Source organism: Fistularia commersonii, chromosome 32, assembly GCF_037954325.1.
Source record: "Fistularia commersonii isolate RoL2024-O1a breed Wild chromosome 32, RoL_Fcom_v1.0, whole genome shotgun sequence".
NCBI lineage: Eukaryota > Metazoa > Chordata > Actinopteri > Syngnathiformes > Fistulariidae > Fistularia > Fistularia commersonii.
The window spans coordinates 10,229,798-10,250,839 of record NC_141315.1 but is presented as its reverse complement, the minus strand read 5'-3'; the positions used below and the strand labels follow the sequence as shown (position 1 = coordinate 10,250,839).

Here is a 21,042-nt window from a genome sequence, read left to right as displayed (position 1 = left end):
CCTCTACCTCCCCAACCGTTGCTTTCGTGTCCCATCTTATCAACAGTATTGATGTCAAATGTGAATCATCGTCGACGGAGACGCGACAAGAAGACAAAAAAAAAAAAAAAAATTTTTTTTTTTTTGTTGGTTTTTTTTTTCCATTTTGTTTTGTTTCACTTTTTATTTATTTTGTATTTTTTGAGATTTTGTCTACCGATTGTCGTTTCTTTACGTGTAACGATTTTAACAAAAAAAAAAAAAAAAAAAGAGGAAAAAAAAAAAAAAACCTCCAGTCTGGTTTTTAATCATAAAATGTGTCTGTGTTTTAAACCCAGGCTTGGCGTCTTTTTGTATTTTTACAACAAACTTCATTCATTTTTTGTTTCCTTTCATACTGAAATGACTTGATGGCCTTCTACAGCAGGTTCTCCGCAGTTCTCCAGCCCAGGTTCTTCTCATGTTCTCCTACCTGGGTTCTATGAGTGGTTCTCCTGCCTCGGTTCTCTTTGCTCTCTCCATGGATTCAGTTTGTTTGTCCATGTCCTCTCCATGGTTCCTCTATGTTCTCTCAACGTTCTCCTGCCTTGGATTTTTCCCCTATGCTCCCCTATGTTGGTCCTAAACGTTCTCCACGTTCTCCCACCTGGTTCCCTCTGTGCTCCCCTGCATGGGTGCTTGATGTTCTTCCTGTGTTCTCCACCTTCCAGTCAGAAGGTTCACTGAAGACCAAACGGCGGGAGCGACGGCCGAACCAGCCTGGTTTAATCCCGGTCCGGTAAAGATCCGGGCGGAAGGACGAGGAGGAGGAACAGGAAGTGTAACGGCGTGGAGAGCTCGCCATCTTGCACAGAAATGACGTCAAACCTTAAAGCAGCTGGGGAGGAAGAGAATTAAAAAAAAAAAAAGATGAGAAAAACAAAAAAAAAAAAACGCTTTCTCTTCTCAGGACTTCCGGGTCACATGACTGCAGAGAACAACATGTCCAACATGTCCGCCCCCCGGCTAAACCACGCCCCCACGCTAAACCACGCCCACCACGCCCGTAGGCTCCTCCCACCCGGAGCTCCGCCTCCCCGCTCCGGCGCCGCAGCTCCGGCGGCCATCGAGGAGCGACCGCGCCTGGAGGAGCGACGCGACGACCGGGGACCGGGGGGCGGGCACGGTGACCGAGGTGAGCCGCGCTGTCCGGGGGGAAGGAGGGGGAGGGAAATGCGTCCGTGGTTTGAATAAAAAAAATAAAAAAAAACACAAAAGACGGGAAAAAGCAGTTTTTTTTTTCTGATTTGGGAATAAAAGCTCCTGCGCGCCGTTATTACGGTGACGGAACCCACCGGCGACGCGATCCGGTTGTCCGCCGATTGATGAGTTGGCGGGACGTCGAGAAGGTGGAGGGGTGAAGGGAAGAAAAGGGGGAAGCGTCGGTTTTCTCCCCTCCCGTGGGGCTGTCCCGCCGACCGGCAGCATCCACACCCGCCCCTCCGGTCCGGGCCCCCATCTCGCCGGGCTCGGCTTCCCGCGGCCGGCGAGGGGCTGCGGCTCTGCAGCCGCTCCGGAAAAAAGGAAAATTCAATTTTAATAATCGCCGTGTTGGCGTAGGGTTGAGATTCAGTCTCTAATTTTATCCTTTTTTTTTTTTTTTACTTTATTTTTACTCAGTGTATTAAATGTAGAAAATGAACAGATGGGCATTTAATACATGGAAGGGGAAACGGGAAATTCACTTTGAATGCGGCTCGTTTTTAAAAAAAAATGGAATTTAAAGACATAAATCAAAATAGCCTCTTGATTGCAAACAAAGAAAAGAAAAAAGCCAGACTTAAATGTGTGTGTGTGTGTGTGTGTGTGTGTGTGTGAAAGTGTGTTTACAGGGATTTGGTTTGTCAATGTTTACACACATTTTTCATAATAAGTGTGTGAGCGACATTATAATAACTATATAAACACAATTTTTCGCAATTAATTGGCGCGTGTGAACAAAAGAAAGGTAGAATTTTTACTTCTGGATGTTTTTTTTTGTTTTTTGTTTTTTTCTTAATGATCAATACATGCGTAAACATGACAAATTTCCAGGTAGGGTGAGTCACTTCCTGCTTCTTCCTGATTGGCCAGCAGATGGAAGGTGTCAAACCAGAATCAACCATGAACAAAACTTCCATCTCGCCCCCCCCGCTCGCCACGTTTGGATCCGTCCGTGACGCGCTCACGCGACGATCAGCTGTTTGCCCGCCGGCGGTCTCACCCCGCCACCATTGTTTGTTTGTCTGTCGCCATGGCGCCGTGTTCTGACGCCCCCTTGTGCTGCTTGCGGTCGCAGGGGCGCCCGGGAGGGTCATGGCAGCGGACGCTGCAGATTTGACCCGCGTAAAATGACTCGCCAGGACGGCAACGGCGGCGCCGAGCCGGAGCCTCCCGAGGCCCACCGGCCGGAGGAGGGGCCTCCCGCCGTGGCTCCGCCCGCATCGCTGGCGCCGGACGGCGGCTGGGGTTGGGTGGTGCTCGTGGCCACCATCATGGTCCTGGCGCTGACCCTGGCCTTCCCCTCCTGCGTGGGCATCTTCTACACCGACCTGCAGAACGAGTTCCAGGCCTCCAACAGCCAGACGTCCTGGGTGCCGTCCATCATGACCTCTGCGCTCCACGCCGGAGGTCAGAGCCCCGCCTTTCGCTCCCTGACTCCATTTTTGTTTTCCGGGTGCCGTTTACTAGCATTTTACGCTAGTTTCCTTTAAGCTAGCCGCCGCCGCCGCGTTCTCCTCGACCTCCTGCTCGGATCACATCATGTCCTCGCCATTGCATCACAAAACTTCCCCTTTTTTTTTTTTTTTTTCTTTATTTGACAAAGCAAGTACATCCTGGTTTCGCGCTCACGCGGCTAAACTTTAACCCCCGATGACGAGAGCAAAGTGTGTGTGTGTGTGCCTTATCTTCCTTTATGTTCAAAGTGAAACCTCCTCACTTTAATCTCCATTTCTGAACATCCAGACACGCATGTTTCATCATGTTTCCACCGGGCCAATAACAAGTTGTTATCAGTCGGAACAGCGTCGTAGCGCTAGCGTTAGCGCTAGCGTTAGCGCTAGCGTTAGCGCTAGCGGTGCGGTGGACCCTGTTGGACGCCTCTGTGCTGATAAGAAAACCGCAAAAATTTGGACAAACACAACTAGGACGTGTGAATGAAGGGTTTGCGGCCCCGTGATCGGTCCAGGTTGAACCCCAAGCCTTGAAGATAATAAACTTTTTTTTTTTTTTTTTCAGATTAAATCCGGTTATGCCGAACATGTGAGAGGTTTTAAAGAAGTCTAATCCTCCCCCCCCCGATTGAACTAATCGCTTTATGGTTTTTTCCTTTTTGTGGTTCCATCCTGCAGGTCCCTTCTGCAGCATGCTGGTGGAGCGGCTGGGTTGCCGGGCGACGGTCATGCTAGGCGGCGTCCTCAGCGGGCTCGGGATGGCCGCCAGCTCCTTCACGCGCTCCATCACCGAGCTGTACATCACGGCGGGGGTCATTACAGGTCAGCTGCCGATCGGCGGGTTTATGGCGGCGGGCGCAAAGGTTCCCAAAGCGTAAAGTCTGATCGCCATGGCGATGAATCAGCGTCTCATGATAAGCAGATATGACCCCGTGTGAGACGTTTACCCAGGCTAGCTAGCATGGAAGCCGGTCGTATGCTAGGAGTTAGCCTGCATTTAAAAGCAATCAGATACAGGTGGAACTCGGGCAGGTCTCCGCTTGTCAGTCACCGCTAAAAAACAAACAGCTGCCGTGGGCGCCGTCGGCCAATAGGAGGAGGGCGGCGCATGACGGGGCGGCCAATCAGAGAGAGGAATGCGTGCCGTCGCAGCGGAATGGAGGAAATGTAAACAGCGGACATGTGGTTTCCGGGAGACAGGCCACGACACACACATCGGCCTGGCGGCTCGCCGTGTTAGCGAGCGTTGCGGCTCCTCAGGAGGTCTTAGCTGGAGGCCCTGGAATGGTATTTGGGCCACGTTGGTTTTCGTCTGTGACTCATAAAGACTCGTGAAATGTAAAGTCTTATGTCTCTTCTAAAGAATTTGCTTAGATTTTGAAAAGACTCATGGAAAACTACAACTGGATTCTTTTCCCGTCATGCTGGTACCAGCACGGCGACGTGACACTAAGTCTTGAGTTGATATTAGACACCCCAGGACGAGGCAAAGGCCGAGCTACGACTGCACTCAGACTGTAAGACTACCAGCTAACACTTAATGACTGCCATTACAGGAGCACTGCAACTCCAGTTGGACTCTATTTGGACTCCAGTTGGACTGTAGTTGGACTCTAGTTGGACTCTAGTTGGACTCTAGTTGGACTCTAGTTGGACCCCAGTGAGACTCTAGTTGGACTCCAGTTGGACTGTAGTTGGACTCCAGTTGGACTCCAGTTGGACTCTAGTTGGACCCCAGTGAGACTCTAGTTGGACCCCAGTGAGACTCCAGTTAGACTCTAGTCGGACTCTAGTTGGACTCCAGTTGGACTCCAGTTAGACTCCAGTTAGACTCTAGTTGGACTCTAGTTAGACTCTAGTTGGACCCCAGTGAGACTCTAGTTGGACTCTAGTTGGACTCTAGTTGGACTCCAGTTGGACTCTAGTTAGACTCCAGTTAGACTCCAGTTAGACTCTAGTTAGACTCCAGTTGGACTTCCCTACAACGCTTACGTTTTCCGTCCGATTTACAATTTCAGTCTTTGACTGGAAGACCGTAAGGTGTGAGCCCAGCATTAGTCTGGTAGCTTGATTTATTTGTCTTATAGTCGGTAGTTTCTATTAGTCAAGTGGTCAGGTTTTTTTTATTTTATTTGTCTGGTTGGCAGGTCAGTTGTTTGGCCGTCTTTTTGCCAGGTTGGTTTCCTGATAACCAGGTTGCCAGATTTGTTTGTCTTCTAGTCGGGTGGCCGGTATGGCCTCCCATTAGGTTGCCGGATTTGTTTGTCTTCCAGTTGGGTGGCCAGGTTGGGTCTCTTGTAGTCCTGTTGCCTGGTTATGTTATCTGTTAGTCCTGTTGGTAGATTTGTTAGTCTACCAACGCAGCCGTGTTGCCAGGTTTGGTCACTTCCCGGGTGTCTGATGCGTCTTTCCTTTCAGGTCTGGGCTTCTGCTTCTGCTTCCAGCCGGCCGTCACCATCCTGGGCCACTACTTTGTGCGGCGCCGTGCCTTCGCCAACGCCATGTCGTCCACGGGGACGGCGCTGGGCCTGTGCATCCTGCCCGTCCTGGGGAACTACCTCCACACTGAGCTGGGCTGGAGGGGGAGCTTCCTGGTTTTGGGGGCCGTCCTGTTGAACTGTTGCGTCTGCGGGGCGGTGATGAGGCCCCTGGCGCCGCCGCAACTCCGGGGGCGGCCCCTGATGGAGCGCCGACCCTCGGGCGCCGGGGCGAGGAAGGAGGAAGGATGGGGGAGGACGGCGTGGAACTGTTTCGTGTCCTCCCTCAGCAGACACATGGCGTTCGATCAGTTCTGCAACAACAGGCGGTACTTGGTGTTCGCCATCGGGATCACCTGGATGATGCTGGGCTTCGTGGTGCCGCTGATCTACCTGGTCCCGTACGCCACCGCCCACCACATGGAGCAGGGCCGCGCCGCCATGCTGCTCTCCATCCTGGGCATCGTGAACATCGTGGTGCGCCCGCCCATCGGCATCGTCTTCAACCTGCCTTGGTTCAAAGGTCGCCATGTGTACGTGTTCGCCTCGGCGCTGCTGGTCAACGGACTCAGCAACGGCATCTGCTGCATCGGGGCCGGCTTCCCCGTGCTGCTGGCCTACGTGGTCATCTACGGCCTGTCCATGAGCGTGGTGGGCTCACTGATGTTCACCGTCCTCATGGACATCGTGGAGATGAGACGCTTCCCTTCGGCGCTGGGCCTGCTCGCCATCATGGAGAGCGTCACGCTGCTGGTCGGACCGCCGCTTGCAGGTAAGGGAACCTTTGTCGTCCATCCACGTGAACCGTGGAGGTTCTTCTCCGTCCTCTGAGCACTGCCAGAAGGACATCGTGATGGTGATAATGTTGTAGATCGTTTCATGCTACCGGTATCAAGTGATGAGACGGGCATGAACCTCCAACCAGACACGTCCAGCTCAGTGTCACTCTGAGCCCACAGATATTTCAAGCCGTCAGGCCGCCAGAGATGCTAACTTGGTATAGCTGAAATCCATTTGCTAACATGCACAGATGAGTGCAAGCTACAGTTTTAACCATGGAACATGGAGACAGCAATGCTCTATTCACTCATTTTTTCATTCTGCTGTCATAAGGCGAGAGGTGGGGTTCACCCCGGACCTGCCTCCAGTTGATCACAAGGCCACATAGAGACATACAACTCTTGACCCCCCAACCAAGCGTCCTATCGAGACATACAACTCTTGACGCTCTCAATCGAATATCTGATAGAAACATAAAACTTTTGATTCTCTCATTCAAATGTCTTAAAGAGACATACAACTCTTGATCCTCTCAGTCAAACATCATTTTGAGATATACAACTCTTGACCCCCTCGTTCAAGCGTCCTATAGAGACATACAACTTTTGACCCTCTCATTCTAATGTCCAGTAGAGACAAGCAACTTGGGACCCTCTCATTCAAATGTCTTAAAGAGACATACAACTCTTGACCTTCTCATTCAAACGTCATTTTGTGACATAAAATGACCCTTTCATTCAAATGTCTTATGGAGACATACAAGTCTTGATCCTCTCATTCAAACATCATTCTGAGACATACAACTCTTGAGCCCCCATTCAAGCGTCCTATAGAGACATACAAGTCGTGACCCTCTCATTCAAATGTCCAATAGAGACATACAACTCTTGACCCTCTCATTCAAATGTCTTATAGAGACATACAACTCTTGACACTCTCATTTGAATGTCTGATAGAAACATACAACTTTTGATCCTCTCATTCAAATGTCTTAAAGAGACATACAACTCTTGACCCCCTTGTTCAAGCGTCCTATAGAGACATACAACTCTTTGCCCTCTCATTCAAATGTCTTATAGAAACATACAACTTTTGACCCTCTCATTCTAATTTCCAGTAGAGACAAACAACTTGTGACCCTCTCATTCAAATGTCTTAAAGAGACATACAACTCATTACCTTCTCATTCAAACATCATTTTGTGACAAACAAACAATGACCCTTTCATTCAAATGTCTTATGGAGACATACAAGTCTTGATCCTCTCATTCAAACATCATTTTGAGACAAACAACTCTTGACCCCCTCGTTCAAGCGTCCTATAGAGACATACAACTCTTTGCCCTCTCATTAAAATGTCTTATAGAGACATACAACTCTTGACCTTCTCATTCAAACATCATTTTGAGACGTCTAACAATCGACCCTTTCATTCAAATGTCTTAAAGAGACATACAACTCTTGACCCAGTCATTCAAACATTATTGCGAGACCTTCTCATTCACATGTTATATAGACACAACAATTTACCCACTCATACAGAGACATCCAACCATTTATCTTCACATGTCTCCAATGACCCTCCTGGAGAACCCAGAGGAACCCCCAGGGAGTTCACGTATACTCCGCTCAGAAAGGGAACGTCTTGCTGTGAGGCAGAAGCGCTAACCGCTACGCCACCAGTCCGCCTCGTCTACATGAGGTCCTACATGGCCCTTCCCTCCTCTCAATTCTCAAAGGTCGCAGGTGGATTAACGTGGCCCCGGAGCCTGCAGAGGGAGTTGACAGTGTAAATAGTTTTTCAAACCAGCTGAGGGGAAAAACACTGTGCTCCATTTAGGACGGGGCGGAGAGGAAGGGGGCAGGGTAAAGTAAACACCACCATGTTAAGAAACATTGATTTTGATTGATGCATTCGCTTGTTTACTATACAAACACACAGAAATGATCGCAGCACCTTATTTGTTTTCATTCTTATGACCAGTTAGATTGTGTTTTTATACAGAAATAGCTTTAATATTTGTACAAGTCGCCTGCGGTCGCTCAAGCCCCGCCCCCTGGGATTCTGACCAATGAGAAAACTGTAGGAGCTATAGGGCTACCTTCACTGAGCTAGCGGCTAGCACAGCGCTCACGGTTAGCTTTTATTCCTGCTCTTAGACGAACGCTAAAACGGAATAAATAAAAAAACACCGATTTCACTTTGGTAACAGTTTTAAATTCTGAACGTCATTCGAAAGCACGACTTTCAAACATTTCGCTCTTTTTTTTTTTCTTCCGTCTTCCCTCGTTTCCTGTCCAACCCCAATCAGCTTCCTCGTCGTTCTTATCTCATCTGTTGCGCAACTGTCACATACTTAGCGCAGACGGTCAGCGCTACAGAATACGGCTCTCAGGTTGTTGCCCTTCAATATCGAAGCCCTTCGCCGTCTGGGTCAGTTATTGATTTCCGTTATTGATTTCCTTTATTGATCGACGGCAGCTCTTAAAGGCTGGAAACAACCCGCGCTGGTGACGTGTTTGGATCAGCCGGGCGGCGACCGGGTTCACAGCTGCGGGTGTGAAACGTACCTTCGCAGAAACCGTCACGGGGTTCACACACACACACACACACACACACACACACACACACACACAGACCAGGAGGCCAAAGAGGTAAAAGGCCAAAGAGGTTGTTTTTAGCCCAGCCTACGTCTCAGATGACAGCAGTGTTTACGGGAGGTCACTGGATCCTGGGAGAGAGACTATGTGTGTGTGTGTGTGTGTGTGTGTGTGTGTGTGTGTGTGTGTGTGTGTGTGTGTGTGTGTGTGTGTTTGCATGCACACACACAATCTCTGCAGAAGATTCAACACTGGTTATTTCATTATCTGAACCCCCTAGCTTGCAGCCAAGGTTGCAGGGGTGCTGTAGCCAATCCCAGCTGTCATTGGACAGGAGGCGGGGTTCACCCGGGACCAATCACAGGCCCCCATAGAGAGACGTGCACCCTCTAGGTTGTTTCCTAATGGACTGAGGTGTTTATTTGAATTCAAGGTGTGAGCTGATGTTATCCTTCTTCCAGGGATCCTGGTGGACCGAACGGGCCACTACTTCCACGTCTTCTTCTCCTGCAGCGTCGTCGTGGCCTCCTCCGCCATCTTCCTCATGTTGTCCTTCTGCTGGCTGGATCGGAGGGACAGGAAGTCGTCAGCGGCGGCGGCGGCGGTAGCGGCGTCGACAGACCCGGCGGCGGTCAGCGTGGCCCCCGGCTGTCAGTACAGCAGCGTGCCGACGGAGGGCGACAGGGAGAAGGCCAACGGGGCGGAGAACATCACCAGCGTCTGAGAAACGTGAAACCAAACATCTCCTGATGCTCCGAAGCCCGGGAGGAAGTCTTGTTGAGTCTTATTCCCGTTAACGTTGACATTGGCGCCTACAATTGCAGCTTCCTGCGGTTTATGGCAGTGAAAACGTTTTACGGCACAAGGTCACGCAGTAGATGTTGTCTTCTGGAGGTCTTCTGCTTTGGAAGGAAAGCGGCGCAGAAGCAACCGCGGTACGGCTAACAGTTTAGCTAACAGGGTAGGGAGGGTTGTTGCCATGGCGACATGCAAACACCGGTACGATCGAAGCCTGATGTCACAGGCGCCTTGGGGTGAATCTATCGGGTTAGCTTAGCAATGCTACATCAGCGCTATAACATCCGTTCCGGTTATCAGAGTTGCAAGATGGCTTCCGGCCTGATCGCTGTTTTGAAAACACAGGAAGTCGGGCTCAAACCGCGACGTACGTGACAGGAAGCGCGACGGCGGCCATGAGCAAAGAGGACAATCAGACAAACAAATCCAAATAAGAGACAGAAAACACCAATTGAGGCTTTTTCCAAACATCAGGACCATTAGAAGAGCCGCAAGTAGAAAGAAAAGCTGAAATGACCCAATAAATAAATCCAAAAGCACCAAAAATATTGATATAATAATTGCTAAAACATGCATTTAATGGCTTAATAATATCAGTCATAACTTTTATTGTTGCTCCTAAATTCTCAGCTGGCTCAGAGTCGGTTAGCTCGGGTTCATCTCCCCTTCCAAGATACGTTCGTTTGTATTAGCATTTTAGCAACTGATAGCAAAGAGGCGGGGCTTCAGAGGGACTTAACCAATCACGACAGTCGCCACGTCCGAAACATCGGATCGGGGCCGAACGTTTGTCTTGGCCACCGTGCGAAAGCGCTTTTCGTAATTCTTCCGCTTTACCGTTAAATAGTTCGCCAAAGAGAAGGAAAAGACGGATTGCGGCGTCGGTCCGACGCTCGCGCGATCCGAGACCCCGACGCCACCGTTCACCACGGCCGCCTCGTATGTCTCTAAAAATATCGGATTTATTTTGAGTCAAACCCACGCGAATGTTGCCTTCAGGAGTTTTAGAGAAAACAGACGATTGTTCTTCATTTCAAATCGATTACGATGCAAATGGAAGAAAAGTCTTATCAGCTTTACGAAATCCAAACGGACCCTCCGGGCGAAATCTGATCAATCGGCCGTAGTTTGAACAGAATCGACGGTCGCGCTGCCAATCCTGGCCTTTTTAACTCGAGTTAAAAAGGCCAAACTCGAGTTTCTTTCAGTTTTGTCGATTCCTGGCGGGATTTTCAGGTTTTTATCACCACTTCCTGCTTGTTGGACTTGTGGTGATTTTTTTTTTTTCTTATAGGTTCAGCCAAATATTTCTTCATTTCTATTGAACAGTTGGCTGGTTTCTCTGGTTTTAATGTCGAGACGTCGACAGAAACCTGGCAGACGTTTCTTCAGACCATAAGAGCTGCGAAGAATCTGCCCTCTCCGGTCGACCTTCGGCTTCTTCCCCTGGCAGACCAGTGCCTTCATGCATATCTGATGCATTTTGTACGATTATCAGTCAAACAGGAGTCCGTTCAGCGAGGCGAAGGGGCCGGACGGGCAACTTTTCTATCCCCTGCTGCTTTAAAAAGGGGTTTGGTGACAACCGTTGAAGGCGGGAGAATCAGGAGAACCTCGACACTCACCGGGAACCTCCTGCTTGTTTTTGTTTGTTTTTTTTTAAACCTCAAGTCAAATGTATTGCTTGATTATAACACCATTATTTATATGTCATATTGTGACAGGGGAATAAATGGAAAGAAAAAAAAAGGCACAAGGATGTGTATGTTTTTAAGAATTACGTAACAGCTCAAAACGGGCAAAGTGTATTAATAATAAATATTTATTCCTAGTTATTCCTAGAGTCGAGGGAGCTTCGCTGTGTCTTTGCAGACCTAGAAAAACCATATGACAGGGTGTCGAGAGAGGAACTACGGCGTTGTTAGAGGAAGTCTGGAGTGGCAGATAAGCATATTAGACCGGGGCAGGACATGTATGCTCGCCGTGAGACAGTGGTTAGGGGTGCTGTAGGGGTGACAAGACAAGTTCAAAGTGGAAGTGGGACTTTCTTGTTCGCAGTGGTGACGGACAGACTGACAGATGAGGTGAGACAGGAATCTCCATGGACCATGATGTTTGTAGAGCAGGGAACGGGTGGAGGAACATCTAGAGAGGTGGAGGTATGCGCTGGAGAGGTGAGGAATGACAGTAAGTTGCAGCAAGACAGAATATATGTGTATGAATGAGAGGGACGCAAGGGAAATGATGAAGCTACAGGGAGTGGAGATCAAGAAGGTGGAGGTCAACAGTCCAGAGCAACAGAGCATGCGGAGGAGAGGTGGAGGACTGGTTCAAGTAGGTTGAAACAGGTGGAGAAAAGTGTCAGGGGTGATGAAAGAGTATCACCCAGAAGGGACAGAAAGGTGTACAAGTCAGTGGGCACTCCAGTGATGTTGCATGGTTTGGAGACAGTGGTGCTGAGGAGACAGGAAGCACAGCAGAGATGAAGATGTGGAGGTTCCTCTTTGGGAGTGACAAGGACGGAGAGGATCGGGAATGAGTCCACCGGGGCGACAACACATGGTAGATGTTCCAGAGACAGATAGTTTGGTCAGAGGAGGGATGGTGGGTAGTTTGGCAGAAGGATGCTGCGGCTGGAGCTGCCAGGCAGGAGGACCAGAAGAAGACCAAAGAGAACATTTATGGGTGGAGTGATAGAAGTCATGAAGTTAGTTGGAGTGAGAAAAGAGTATCCAGAGAAGAGAGTTAAACGGAGAAGGTTGATTGGATGTGATGACCCCAGAAGTGAGACAACTGGCCTCACCTTGACAATGGTGCCATCTTGTGGGCAAACTATCTACTCCCAGGGCGTCAAGTGAAAGATCGTGATCTTGAGGTGACAGTGAAGACGGTGGAAAGGTGATTTTAGTTTTTTCCTCTACTGCGGATCACGGGACACAGGTTTAGAAACAGAATTCGGTGTTTGGAGTCGAAGTGAAAGTGAAAGTGAAAGTGAAAGTGAATACCCGGATGTACTGGGCGCCTCCACGACGAAAATCGCGAGCGAGGTCTTCACCGTGAGCCCGTCCTCGGACCTTCGGCTTCTGAAGGTGTGATCGACGGACTGTCATTTCCCCGGAGAGCTGGCTTACTTGCAGTGTTTAGTAAGTACTTCTACTGAATTCACTCGCGGTTGCTGTCACACACACAACCTTTGCAAAATAACAACCTGCTGCTCTTCTCAGTATCTGTGTGCCTGCTACAACACCTCCGTACCATCGTGCTAAGTCCAAAGTTAATGTAGTAGTACACTGTAGTACAGGGAGGGTACAAGTACCGCAGTAGTACCACACCCCTTCATAAAAGTACAGTGCTTTTTCTTGTTTTGTTGCAGCTCCCCTGAAGCTAAACCCTTTCAGGTAGACTGATGAAGTCCACTGCGGTGGTCCTGGTGTTCCACGCCGCGCTGTGCGCTGCCTGCTGGGCCGGCCTGGTCCTGCTCCAGTGCGCCGACTGCCTTGCGAGTGTCTGGGCCTTCGGGGCGGTCAAATGGGTCGTCCTGCACACCTTCGTGTCCAGACTGATGGAGTCGGAGGCGGCGCTCCGCCATCTGGTGGTGCTCCTCTGCCTCCTTGAGCCTGTGGTCCAAACGGGACGGGCTCTCAGGGCGCCGTACGCCGGACCGAGTCCTGACCTCGGCGGGCTGCTGCTGGTCACCGGGTCCTCCTGGCTGGCCTTCCAGCTGTGGGAGAAGCTTCTGTCGCAGGATGAGAGGAAGAAGAGCCAGAAAGTGGACGTCAGAGGGCTCCTGCTGAGGCTGATGACCTTCTTCAGGCCAGACGTCCTTCAACTGATCGCCGCCTTCACCTCCTTGTTCTTAGCTGTCTTCTGTGAGTGTTTTCATACTTGTGTTTATAGCTGTATATACGTATGTCCACTAAAAGTGCTCCTTTATCCAGTCTTTCATGTAGATTTTTCAAAGTGCAATGACACTGTTGTCCAGCAGAGGGTGGAAAATGAACATCAAACTGACCCGTTAGCGCTTTGTTAGTGCTTCCTCCTCACAGCAAGAAGGTCCCTGGTTCGATTCCGTCCCTGGTTCAATTCCGTTAGGGGGGGCTTTCTGTGTTGAGTATCCATATTGTCCCTGTGCCTGGGGTTCCTCCGGGTTCTTCGGGTTCCTCCCACAGTCCAGGGACATATTCCTGGTTCAATAGAGACCCTAAATGTCCAGATATGTGAATGGTTTGATAGCTCTGAATGATGACCGGGTGAATTGTTGCACGTTTCTATTTTACATGTCAGGAGTTGTATGTCTCTATATGACTCGTAAATAAGAGGGTCATACTTGTATGTTTCTATGTGACTTGTGAATTAGAGGATCAGGAGTTGTATGTCTCTATATGACTCGTAAATGAGAGGGTCAATACTTGTATGTTTCTATATGACTCGTAAATGAGAGGGTCAATACTTGTATGTTTCTATATGACTTATGAGTGAGAGGATCAGGAGTTGTATGTCTCTATATGACTCGTAAATGAGAGGGTCAATACTTGTATGTCTCTATATGACTCGTAGATGAGAGGGTCAATACTTGTATGTTTCTATATGACTTGTGAGTGAGAGGATCAGGAGTTGTATGTCTCTATATGACTCGTAAATGAGAGGGTCAGTACTTTTATGTTTCTATATGACTTGTGAGTAAGAGGATCAGGCGTTGTATTTCTCTATATGACTTGTAAATGAGAGGGTCAATACTTGTATGTTTCTATATGACTTGTGAATGAGAGGGTCAATACTTGTATGTTTCTATATGACTTGTGAATGAGAGGATCAGGAGTTGTATGTCTCTATATGTGGCTCTGTGCACCCCACCTCTTGGCCAGTGAAAGTTGGGATCCCCCCCCCACTCCTCACCCCCCTGCATGGCTCAAATGCAGATCTGATGTTTCCATGAAAGTGTTACTGTTTTTATCAAAGGTTGATTTGCTCTGACCAACAGGCCAGGCGTTTATCCCTTATTACCAGGGGAAGGTGATTGATATGCTCAGAGGCAAAGTTCTCCACTCCACCTTCTACATCACCATCGGACAGCTGGCGCTGGTGTCCCTTGGAAGGTACCGGAAAACTGCCCGCTTCTGCGCTCCCCCTTTCCTCATTTGTATAACTTGGGAAATATACGGTCTACTCTTATGTAGCGCTTCCGCACCTTGTGTGGCCATGTAATTGACAGCTGACCTGTCGAGGTTGTATCGAGTATCATCTGGAACTGGATCCAGTGAGCTGGAGAGCACATGGATCACCATCTCAGTATTAGACGCCTGTGTATGTTTCTTGTTCTGTTCTGTTTATTTTCCCCACAGCTTCTTATTTACTTGTTTTGGGGGCTAGAGTTCCACAGGGTCCCATGATGTTCCCTTTGTTAACATCAGCTAACAGGAAACATGTTCAGAATCTCGCATTTCGACTCATTTAGCGACTAGATCTTGCATGCGTGGCCATATCTGGAGTCTCCAACGAGTCCCTGAAGCAGCTCGTGGGGTCATAGCTAACGAAATGTTTCGCTCCCTCGTCGCAGCGCTCTGTTCTCCGGCCTGCGAGGGGGCATGTTCAAGTGCGTCCTGACCCGACTGAGCAAGAGGCTGAGGCTCCTGTTGTTCAGTACCTTCCTGTGGCAGGAGGTGCACTTCTTTGAGGAAAACCACCCTGGTGAGCCCCACATAAGCACTTGAATGTGGACATCAGATGGGTCACTCTTGTGCTCAGGGTGCACAAGAGCCGGCCCAGCAGGCAAACTCTTGCCGGGTCCGGTTTAGACCCTTTCTGGTTGCTCTAGAAACCCGTCCAGATGGACCTCCAATCTCACATCTCCTCACTGTGGCCCCGCAGGACGTCTCTCGGCCCGGCTGGACTCTGACGTGGACAAGATGGGCCGAGCGGTGGCGCTGAATGCTAACAGCCTAGCTCGCGGTACCGTGAAAACCTGCCTCATGCTGGCCGTGATGCTGACACTGTCCTTCCAACTCACTGTCCTCACCTGCGTCCACATCCTGCTGCTCGCCATCGTCAATAAGAGATACATCTCTTTGAACAAGGTAGGTGGGATCAGACGGGCAACTGTGACCTCTGTCGGTCCAAGCTGGCTGGTTTGCAGCTGTTTACACTGGTGACGCTGCGGTTCCTGCCGGCCAGGAGATGACGGACCGCCTGCAGGAGTGTCAGGCTCGCAACCGCGAGGTGGCCCTCCAGACCATCCAGGGGATCCGGACGGTGCGCAGCTTCATGGCAGAGGGAAGCGAAATCAGCAGGTACGGCGAAGCCTTGGCCAAAATGCAGGCTGTCAGATTGGAGAAGAGGATCTACAGCGTCGTTTACGGCGTGGTACGAAGGGTAAGATCAGCACAGTCAGATATAAACTCTTGGGACTCTTCATGGGCAGTGCAGTGGTTGCACCGCCAGAAAGTCCCTGGTTGGATTCCAACAGGGCGCCTTTCTATGTGGAGTCTCCATGTTCTCCCCATTGTCTGGGTGGGGTTCCTGTTGTATGTCTCTATAGGAGTTCTAAAAGAGTGATTACTTGTATGTCAGTATGATATTTGTATGAAAGGGTGCATCGTTGTATGTCTTGCTGGGTCAGGCTCCAGCAACCATCTGACCTCGAGTTCAGGATAAGCAGTTTAGATAATGAGCAGATGAATGTCCCCTTGGTTTGTCTCCAGATTAAACCTCTTGCTCCCCTCTGACGGCCTTTCTCTTCAAATTCACTTCAGAATGAGTTCTTTTCTGTTTCGTTTTTTTGCAGCTGCTCGACCTGGGGATGAAGATCCTGATGCTGCTCCTGGCCCGCACACTCATCTTCTCTGGCCAGCTCAGCATCGGGAGCCTCGTGTCCTTCATGCTGTACCAGAAGCCGATGTTGACCAACTTAATGGTGGGCTGACCTTCGTGAAGCCCGCCGTCTTCTCAACCACAGTTCCTCAGGGGTCCATTCTGGGTCCCCTGATGTTACCTTCTGCTCGGAAAACCCAACATCTAGATGAGACCTAGTGTAGTGCCTCGTGCCTGGTCTCCAGTCTCCAAAGCAGCTTGGAGACAAAAGGAGCACTAAAGCTGAGCCAGCTAGCAGGCGTAGGACCCCAAAGTAGCTTCATCCTGAGAAGCTCGAGAAAAGTTAGCATGGGAATCAAAGCAGCTAAAGATCACATTACTTTTAGATCTGAAGGTACCTCCAGGAAGTAAGTCCTCAAAGGTCATCCGACGAGTGGCCGTAAGGGAGGTGAGCATCACACCGCCTTCTGTGTTGTATTAACTCCACCCTCCTCCTTCCACCTCAGGAGATCTTGGTCCCCCTTGGAGACACTCTGGCCACCTTCGGCGTGATTTCCAAAATCTTGGGCTACCTGGACCGGACGCCCCGGTGCTCCCCGACAGGAGATCTGGCTCCTGAACGCCTGGAGGGGAAGGTGGTCTTCCAGAACGTCACCTTCACGTACCCCTCGGCCCCTCAGGACAAACCGGCGCTGAAGGTAAGCGCCGCTGTTGCTGTTCGAGGTTGTTTTCCTTTGGGATCGGATCTGAGAAGGTTCTCCTCCGCCCAGGCGGTGTCTTTGGAGCTTCGTCCAGGGAAGATGACGGCCCTGGTGGGTCCATCGGGCAGCGGGAAGACCACCGCCGTGGGCCTCCTGACCAGGCTCTACGAACCCCAGGAGGGGCAGATCCTCCTGGACGGGGAGCCGCTGAGCCGATACCAACACAAGTACTTCCACCGTAAGGTAGGACCAGAAGGGACTCGTACATCTAGAGGAGGTCAGGAGGCCTTCAAGACATCTGGACACTTTGAGGAGAACCAACCTGACATCGTCACAAGGTTACTTAGAAGTTTGTTTGTGTGTGTGTGTGTGTGTGTGTGTGTGTGTGTGTGTGTGTGTGTGTGTCCAGACGACCGTGGTGTCCCAGAACCCCTTGATGTTCTCCGGCTCCCTGAGGTACAACATCACCTACGGTCTGGAGGACGTCAGCGACCAGAAGCTGAGGGACACAGTGAGGAGGACTCAGGCCCAGGACCTTCTCTCTGCTCTGGAGGACAATTATGACACAGGTACACACACACACACACACACACACACACACACACACCCAGTACTACAGGTACACAAACACACACGCACACACACACACAAACACACTCAGTACTACAGGTACACACACACACACACACACACACACACACACACACTCATACACAACCAGGATTAAAGGTACACACCCACAAACACACCCACACCGACACACACACACACAAACCAGGAACACAAATTTGCAGTCACACACGCACACACACACATACACATACACAAACACACACACACACAAACCAGGAACACAATTTGCAGTCACACACGCACACACACACACACATACACACACACAAACACACACACACACACACACAGACACACACATACACAAACACACCCAGGATTACAGACACACATACACACACACACACACACAAACACACCCAGGATTACAGACACACACACACACACACACACACACACATACACACACACACACAAACACACCCAGGATTATAGGTACACACCCACAAACACACCCACACCGACACACACACACACAAACCAGGAACACAAATTTGCAGTCACACACGCACACACACACAAACACACACACACACACACACACAGACACACACATACACACACATACAAACCAGGAACACAAATTTGCTGCCACACATTCACACACACTCACACACACACAAACAGTACAAGAGGTAAACAAACACATACACAAAATGAGAACCACTGATACACACATGCATGCACAACCAGGAACACAAGTGCAGTCACACACAGACACACACCCAGGGCCATTGGTACACACACACACACGCACACACACGCACACACACGCACACACATGATAGTCATAGAGACATCGTTGAGGACCTCCATTACCCCCCCCACACACACACACACACACACAAACACACACTCTTGAACACAGATGTACACACCCTACACACACAGATGCACACACCCAGGAACATAGGCGTGTACACACACACACACACACACACACACACACACACACACACACTTGAACTGTAGAGTAAAAACACAGACGTTAGTTGTGAACCCCTGACCTTTGACCTCCAGCTAAGCAGGTCAAAGGTCCTTCAGACCTTCAGGTGTCCAGGAGCAGCGAGATGTTCCCTCAGGGGGGTTTGGAGGCCAACGCTCCTCCTGTCGTCAGCGGTGAGATGTTTTGAGATGATCCAGACTGAGGTGACCTCCGTCCTTCTGCAGACGTGGGCGAAGGAGGCGTGAAGCTGGCGGAGGGACAGAAGCAGCTGCTGGCCGTCCTCAGGGCGCTGGTCCGAGACCCTCAGCTCCTCATCCTGGATGAAGGCACCAGCAAGCTGGACGTGGAGGCGCAGAACGCGGTGAGGGAGATACGTGAGAAGGTGACCTGTGGAGAACATCATACGGGAGGTCCTCTTCTAGGAGCCTCTCAGAAGAAAGGTGGCCTGATGGGCCAGCAAGGTGGCCTCACAGCTAGAAGGTTCTGGTCCAGTGGGCCACCGGCTTGTTCTACTGCCTCGGTTCTCTATATCTGCTCCCGCTTGGGTTCTCTACATGTTCTCCATCCAAGGTTCTCTCCGTGCTCTCCTTCCAAGGTTCTCTTCATGTTCTCCTTCCAAGGTTCTCTTAAGTTCCCTTTCCAATGTTCTCTCCATGTTCCTTTCCAAGGTTATCTTCCAGTTCCCTTTCCAAGGTTCTCTTGAAGTTCCCTTTCCAATGTTCTCTTCCAGTTCCCTTACAATGTTCTCCTCAAGTTCCCTTCCAATGTTCTCTTCAAGTTACCTTTCCAAGGTTCTCTCCATGTTCTCCATCCAAGGTTCTCTCCATGTTCTCCTTCCAAGGTTCTCTCCATGTTCTCCATCCAAGGTTCTCTCCATGTTCCCTTTCCAAGGTTCTCTTAAGTTCCCTTTCCAAGGTTCTCTCCATGTTCTCCTTCCAAGGTTCTCTTAAGTTCCCTTTCCAAGGTTCTCTCCATGTTCCTTTCCAAGGTTCTCTCCATGTTCCTTTCCAAGGTTCTCTTCAAGTTCCCTCTCCAAGGTTCTCTCCATGTTCTCCTACCAAGGTTATCTTCCAGTTCCCTTTCCAAGGTTCTCTTCAAGTTCCCTTTCCAATGTTCTCTTCCAGTTCCCTTCCAATGTTCTCTTCAAGTTACCTTTCCAAGGTTCTCTCCATGTTCTCCATCCAAGGTTCTCTCCATGTTCTCCTTCCAAGGTTCTCTCCATGTTCTCCATCCAAAGTTCTCTCCATGTTCCCTTTCCAAGGTTCTCTCCATGTTCTCCTTCCAAAGTTCTCTCCATGTTCTCTGTCATTGTTTAAGGTTATCATAGCCACTTGACATCTCCATGTCCTTGAAGATTTTTTCTCCTGTCATTGAGTGAAGGAGGGGGTCAGAGGTCAGAGGTCAAATGTCACCGCTGTTGCTCCTCAGGTGCTGCGTCAGGTGGTTTCCGGCGGCCGGACGGCTCTGGTGGTGGCCCACCAGCTGAAGACGGTGGAGGAGGCCGACCACATCATCTTCATGGAGGGCGGGGAGGTGGTGGAGGAGGGGACGCACCTGCAGCTCATGGCCAGCAGGGGGCGCTACCACCGTCTGAGGGAGAAGCTCTTCCCTCCGGCCAGCTGAGAACTTCTTCCTGAAGGACACGAAGGTTTCAACGCCACGTTTTGAAATTTTCACTTTGTTGCTCACTAGCGCCCCCTCTGGCCACAACTGGAACTGCATGCATCCAATATTAACAGACACTTTGATATAAGATACTACCATATTATAATATCATTTTTTGTGTTACATTTTTTTTCCAGTTCCATTTCAGCATAGAGCGTTCTGTCAGGGGTCAAAGGTCAGAGGCCTTCACACGCTGAGGAGATAAAGCCTATCTGAGGGGAAATAGATTGTCAATAAAAGTAAAACCACATCACGTCCAAATTAAGTCAGATCTGACCTCTGACCTTTGGTCACCATGAAACACCTGCCTCAGATTTCATTAGTATATTATATTATACACTGTTCCAAAAAAACAAGAGAATACTAAATAACATCCGAGATGTGAATGAATGAAATATTCTTGTGAAATACTTTGTTCTTGACATAGTTAAAGGTGCTGGCAATAAAATCAAACCAAAATGATCAATGGAAATCAAATGTATTAACATAGAGGTCTGGATTTGTAATGAAAGTGTGAAAACAAAGATGAAATGTCCTTAAAACAAGTCAAAATGAATCCGTGTTGCTTCCTAAGTGGACACTTTGATTTCACACAGGAGTGAGTAACATTGTGTTGTCTATTTTTTTTGAGAAATCTATATTATATTTATATGTATATATATATATATATATATATATATCAGTATAAAAATCTGAATGAAAAGTCTGAATAAATCTTATATAAATCGTCAAAATTATCGTAAAATATATAATGGATGGATTGATTACTATTATTATTCTTATTGTTTTGCAGCCTATAGAAATATAGAAATAAAAGCACAGAAAGTATTGCAGCGTTTTTATTCAGGTAAACACCCGGGTGACGGTAAAGTAATAAAAAAAAAAAAAAAATTAATTGTATTGCTTTTCCCCGCAACCCCAAAATCTCACGGAAAACAAACATCAACAACAACATTCCCTAC

General features: G+C 49.3%; 2 protein-coding genes across 2 annotated transcripts; both read left to right on the top strand.

Moving 5' to 3' along the window:
• The first annotated feature begins 1,069 nt into the window (after positions 1-1,069).
• Positions 1,070-10,071, top strand: slc16a5a (solute carrier family 16 member 5a). Its single transcript, XM_086139960.1, has 5 exons — positions 1,070-1,153; positions 2,297-2,628; positions 3,351-3,494; positions 5,091-5,921; positions 8,992-10,071. The coding sequence occupies exons 2-5, from the start codon at positions 2,349-2,351 to the stop codon at positions 9,252-9,254; spliced, it is 1,518 nt and encodes a 505-aa protein (XP_085996086.1). The 5' UTR covers positions 1,070-1,153; positions 2,297-2,348; the 3' UTR covers positions 9,255-10,071.
• Positions 10,072-11,398: 1,327 nt separating this feature from the next.
• Positions 11,399-20,191, top strand: tap2t (transporter associated with antigen processing, subunit type t, teleost specific). Its single transcript, XM_086139959.1, has 12 exons — positions 11,399-12,471; positions 12,702-13,197; positions 14,310-14,424; positions 14,886-15,016; positions 15,197-15,402; positions 15,500-15,697; positions 16,110-16,238; positions 16,642-16,833; positions 16,906-17,079; positions 17,246-17,405; positions 18,640-18,776; positions 19,844-20,191. The coding sequence occupies exons 2-12, from the start codon at positions 12,735-12,737 to the stop codon at positions 20,036-20,038; spliced, it is 2,100 nt and encodes a 699-aa protein (XP_085996085.1). The 5' UTR covers positions 11,399-12,471; positions 12,702-12,734; the 3' UTR covers positions 20,039-20,191.
• Positions 20,192-21,042: the final 851 nt, after the last annotated feature.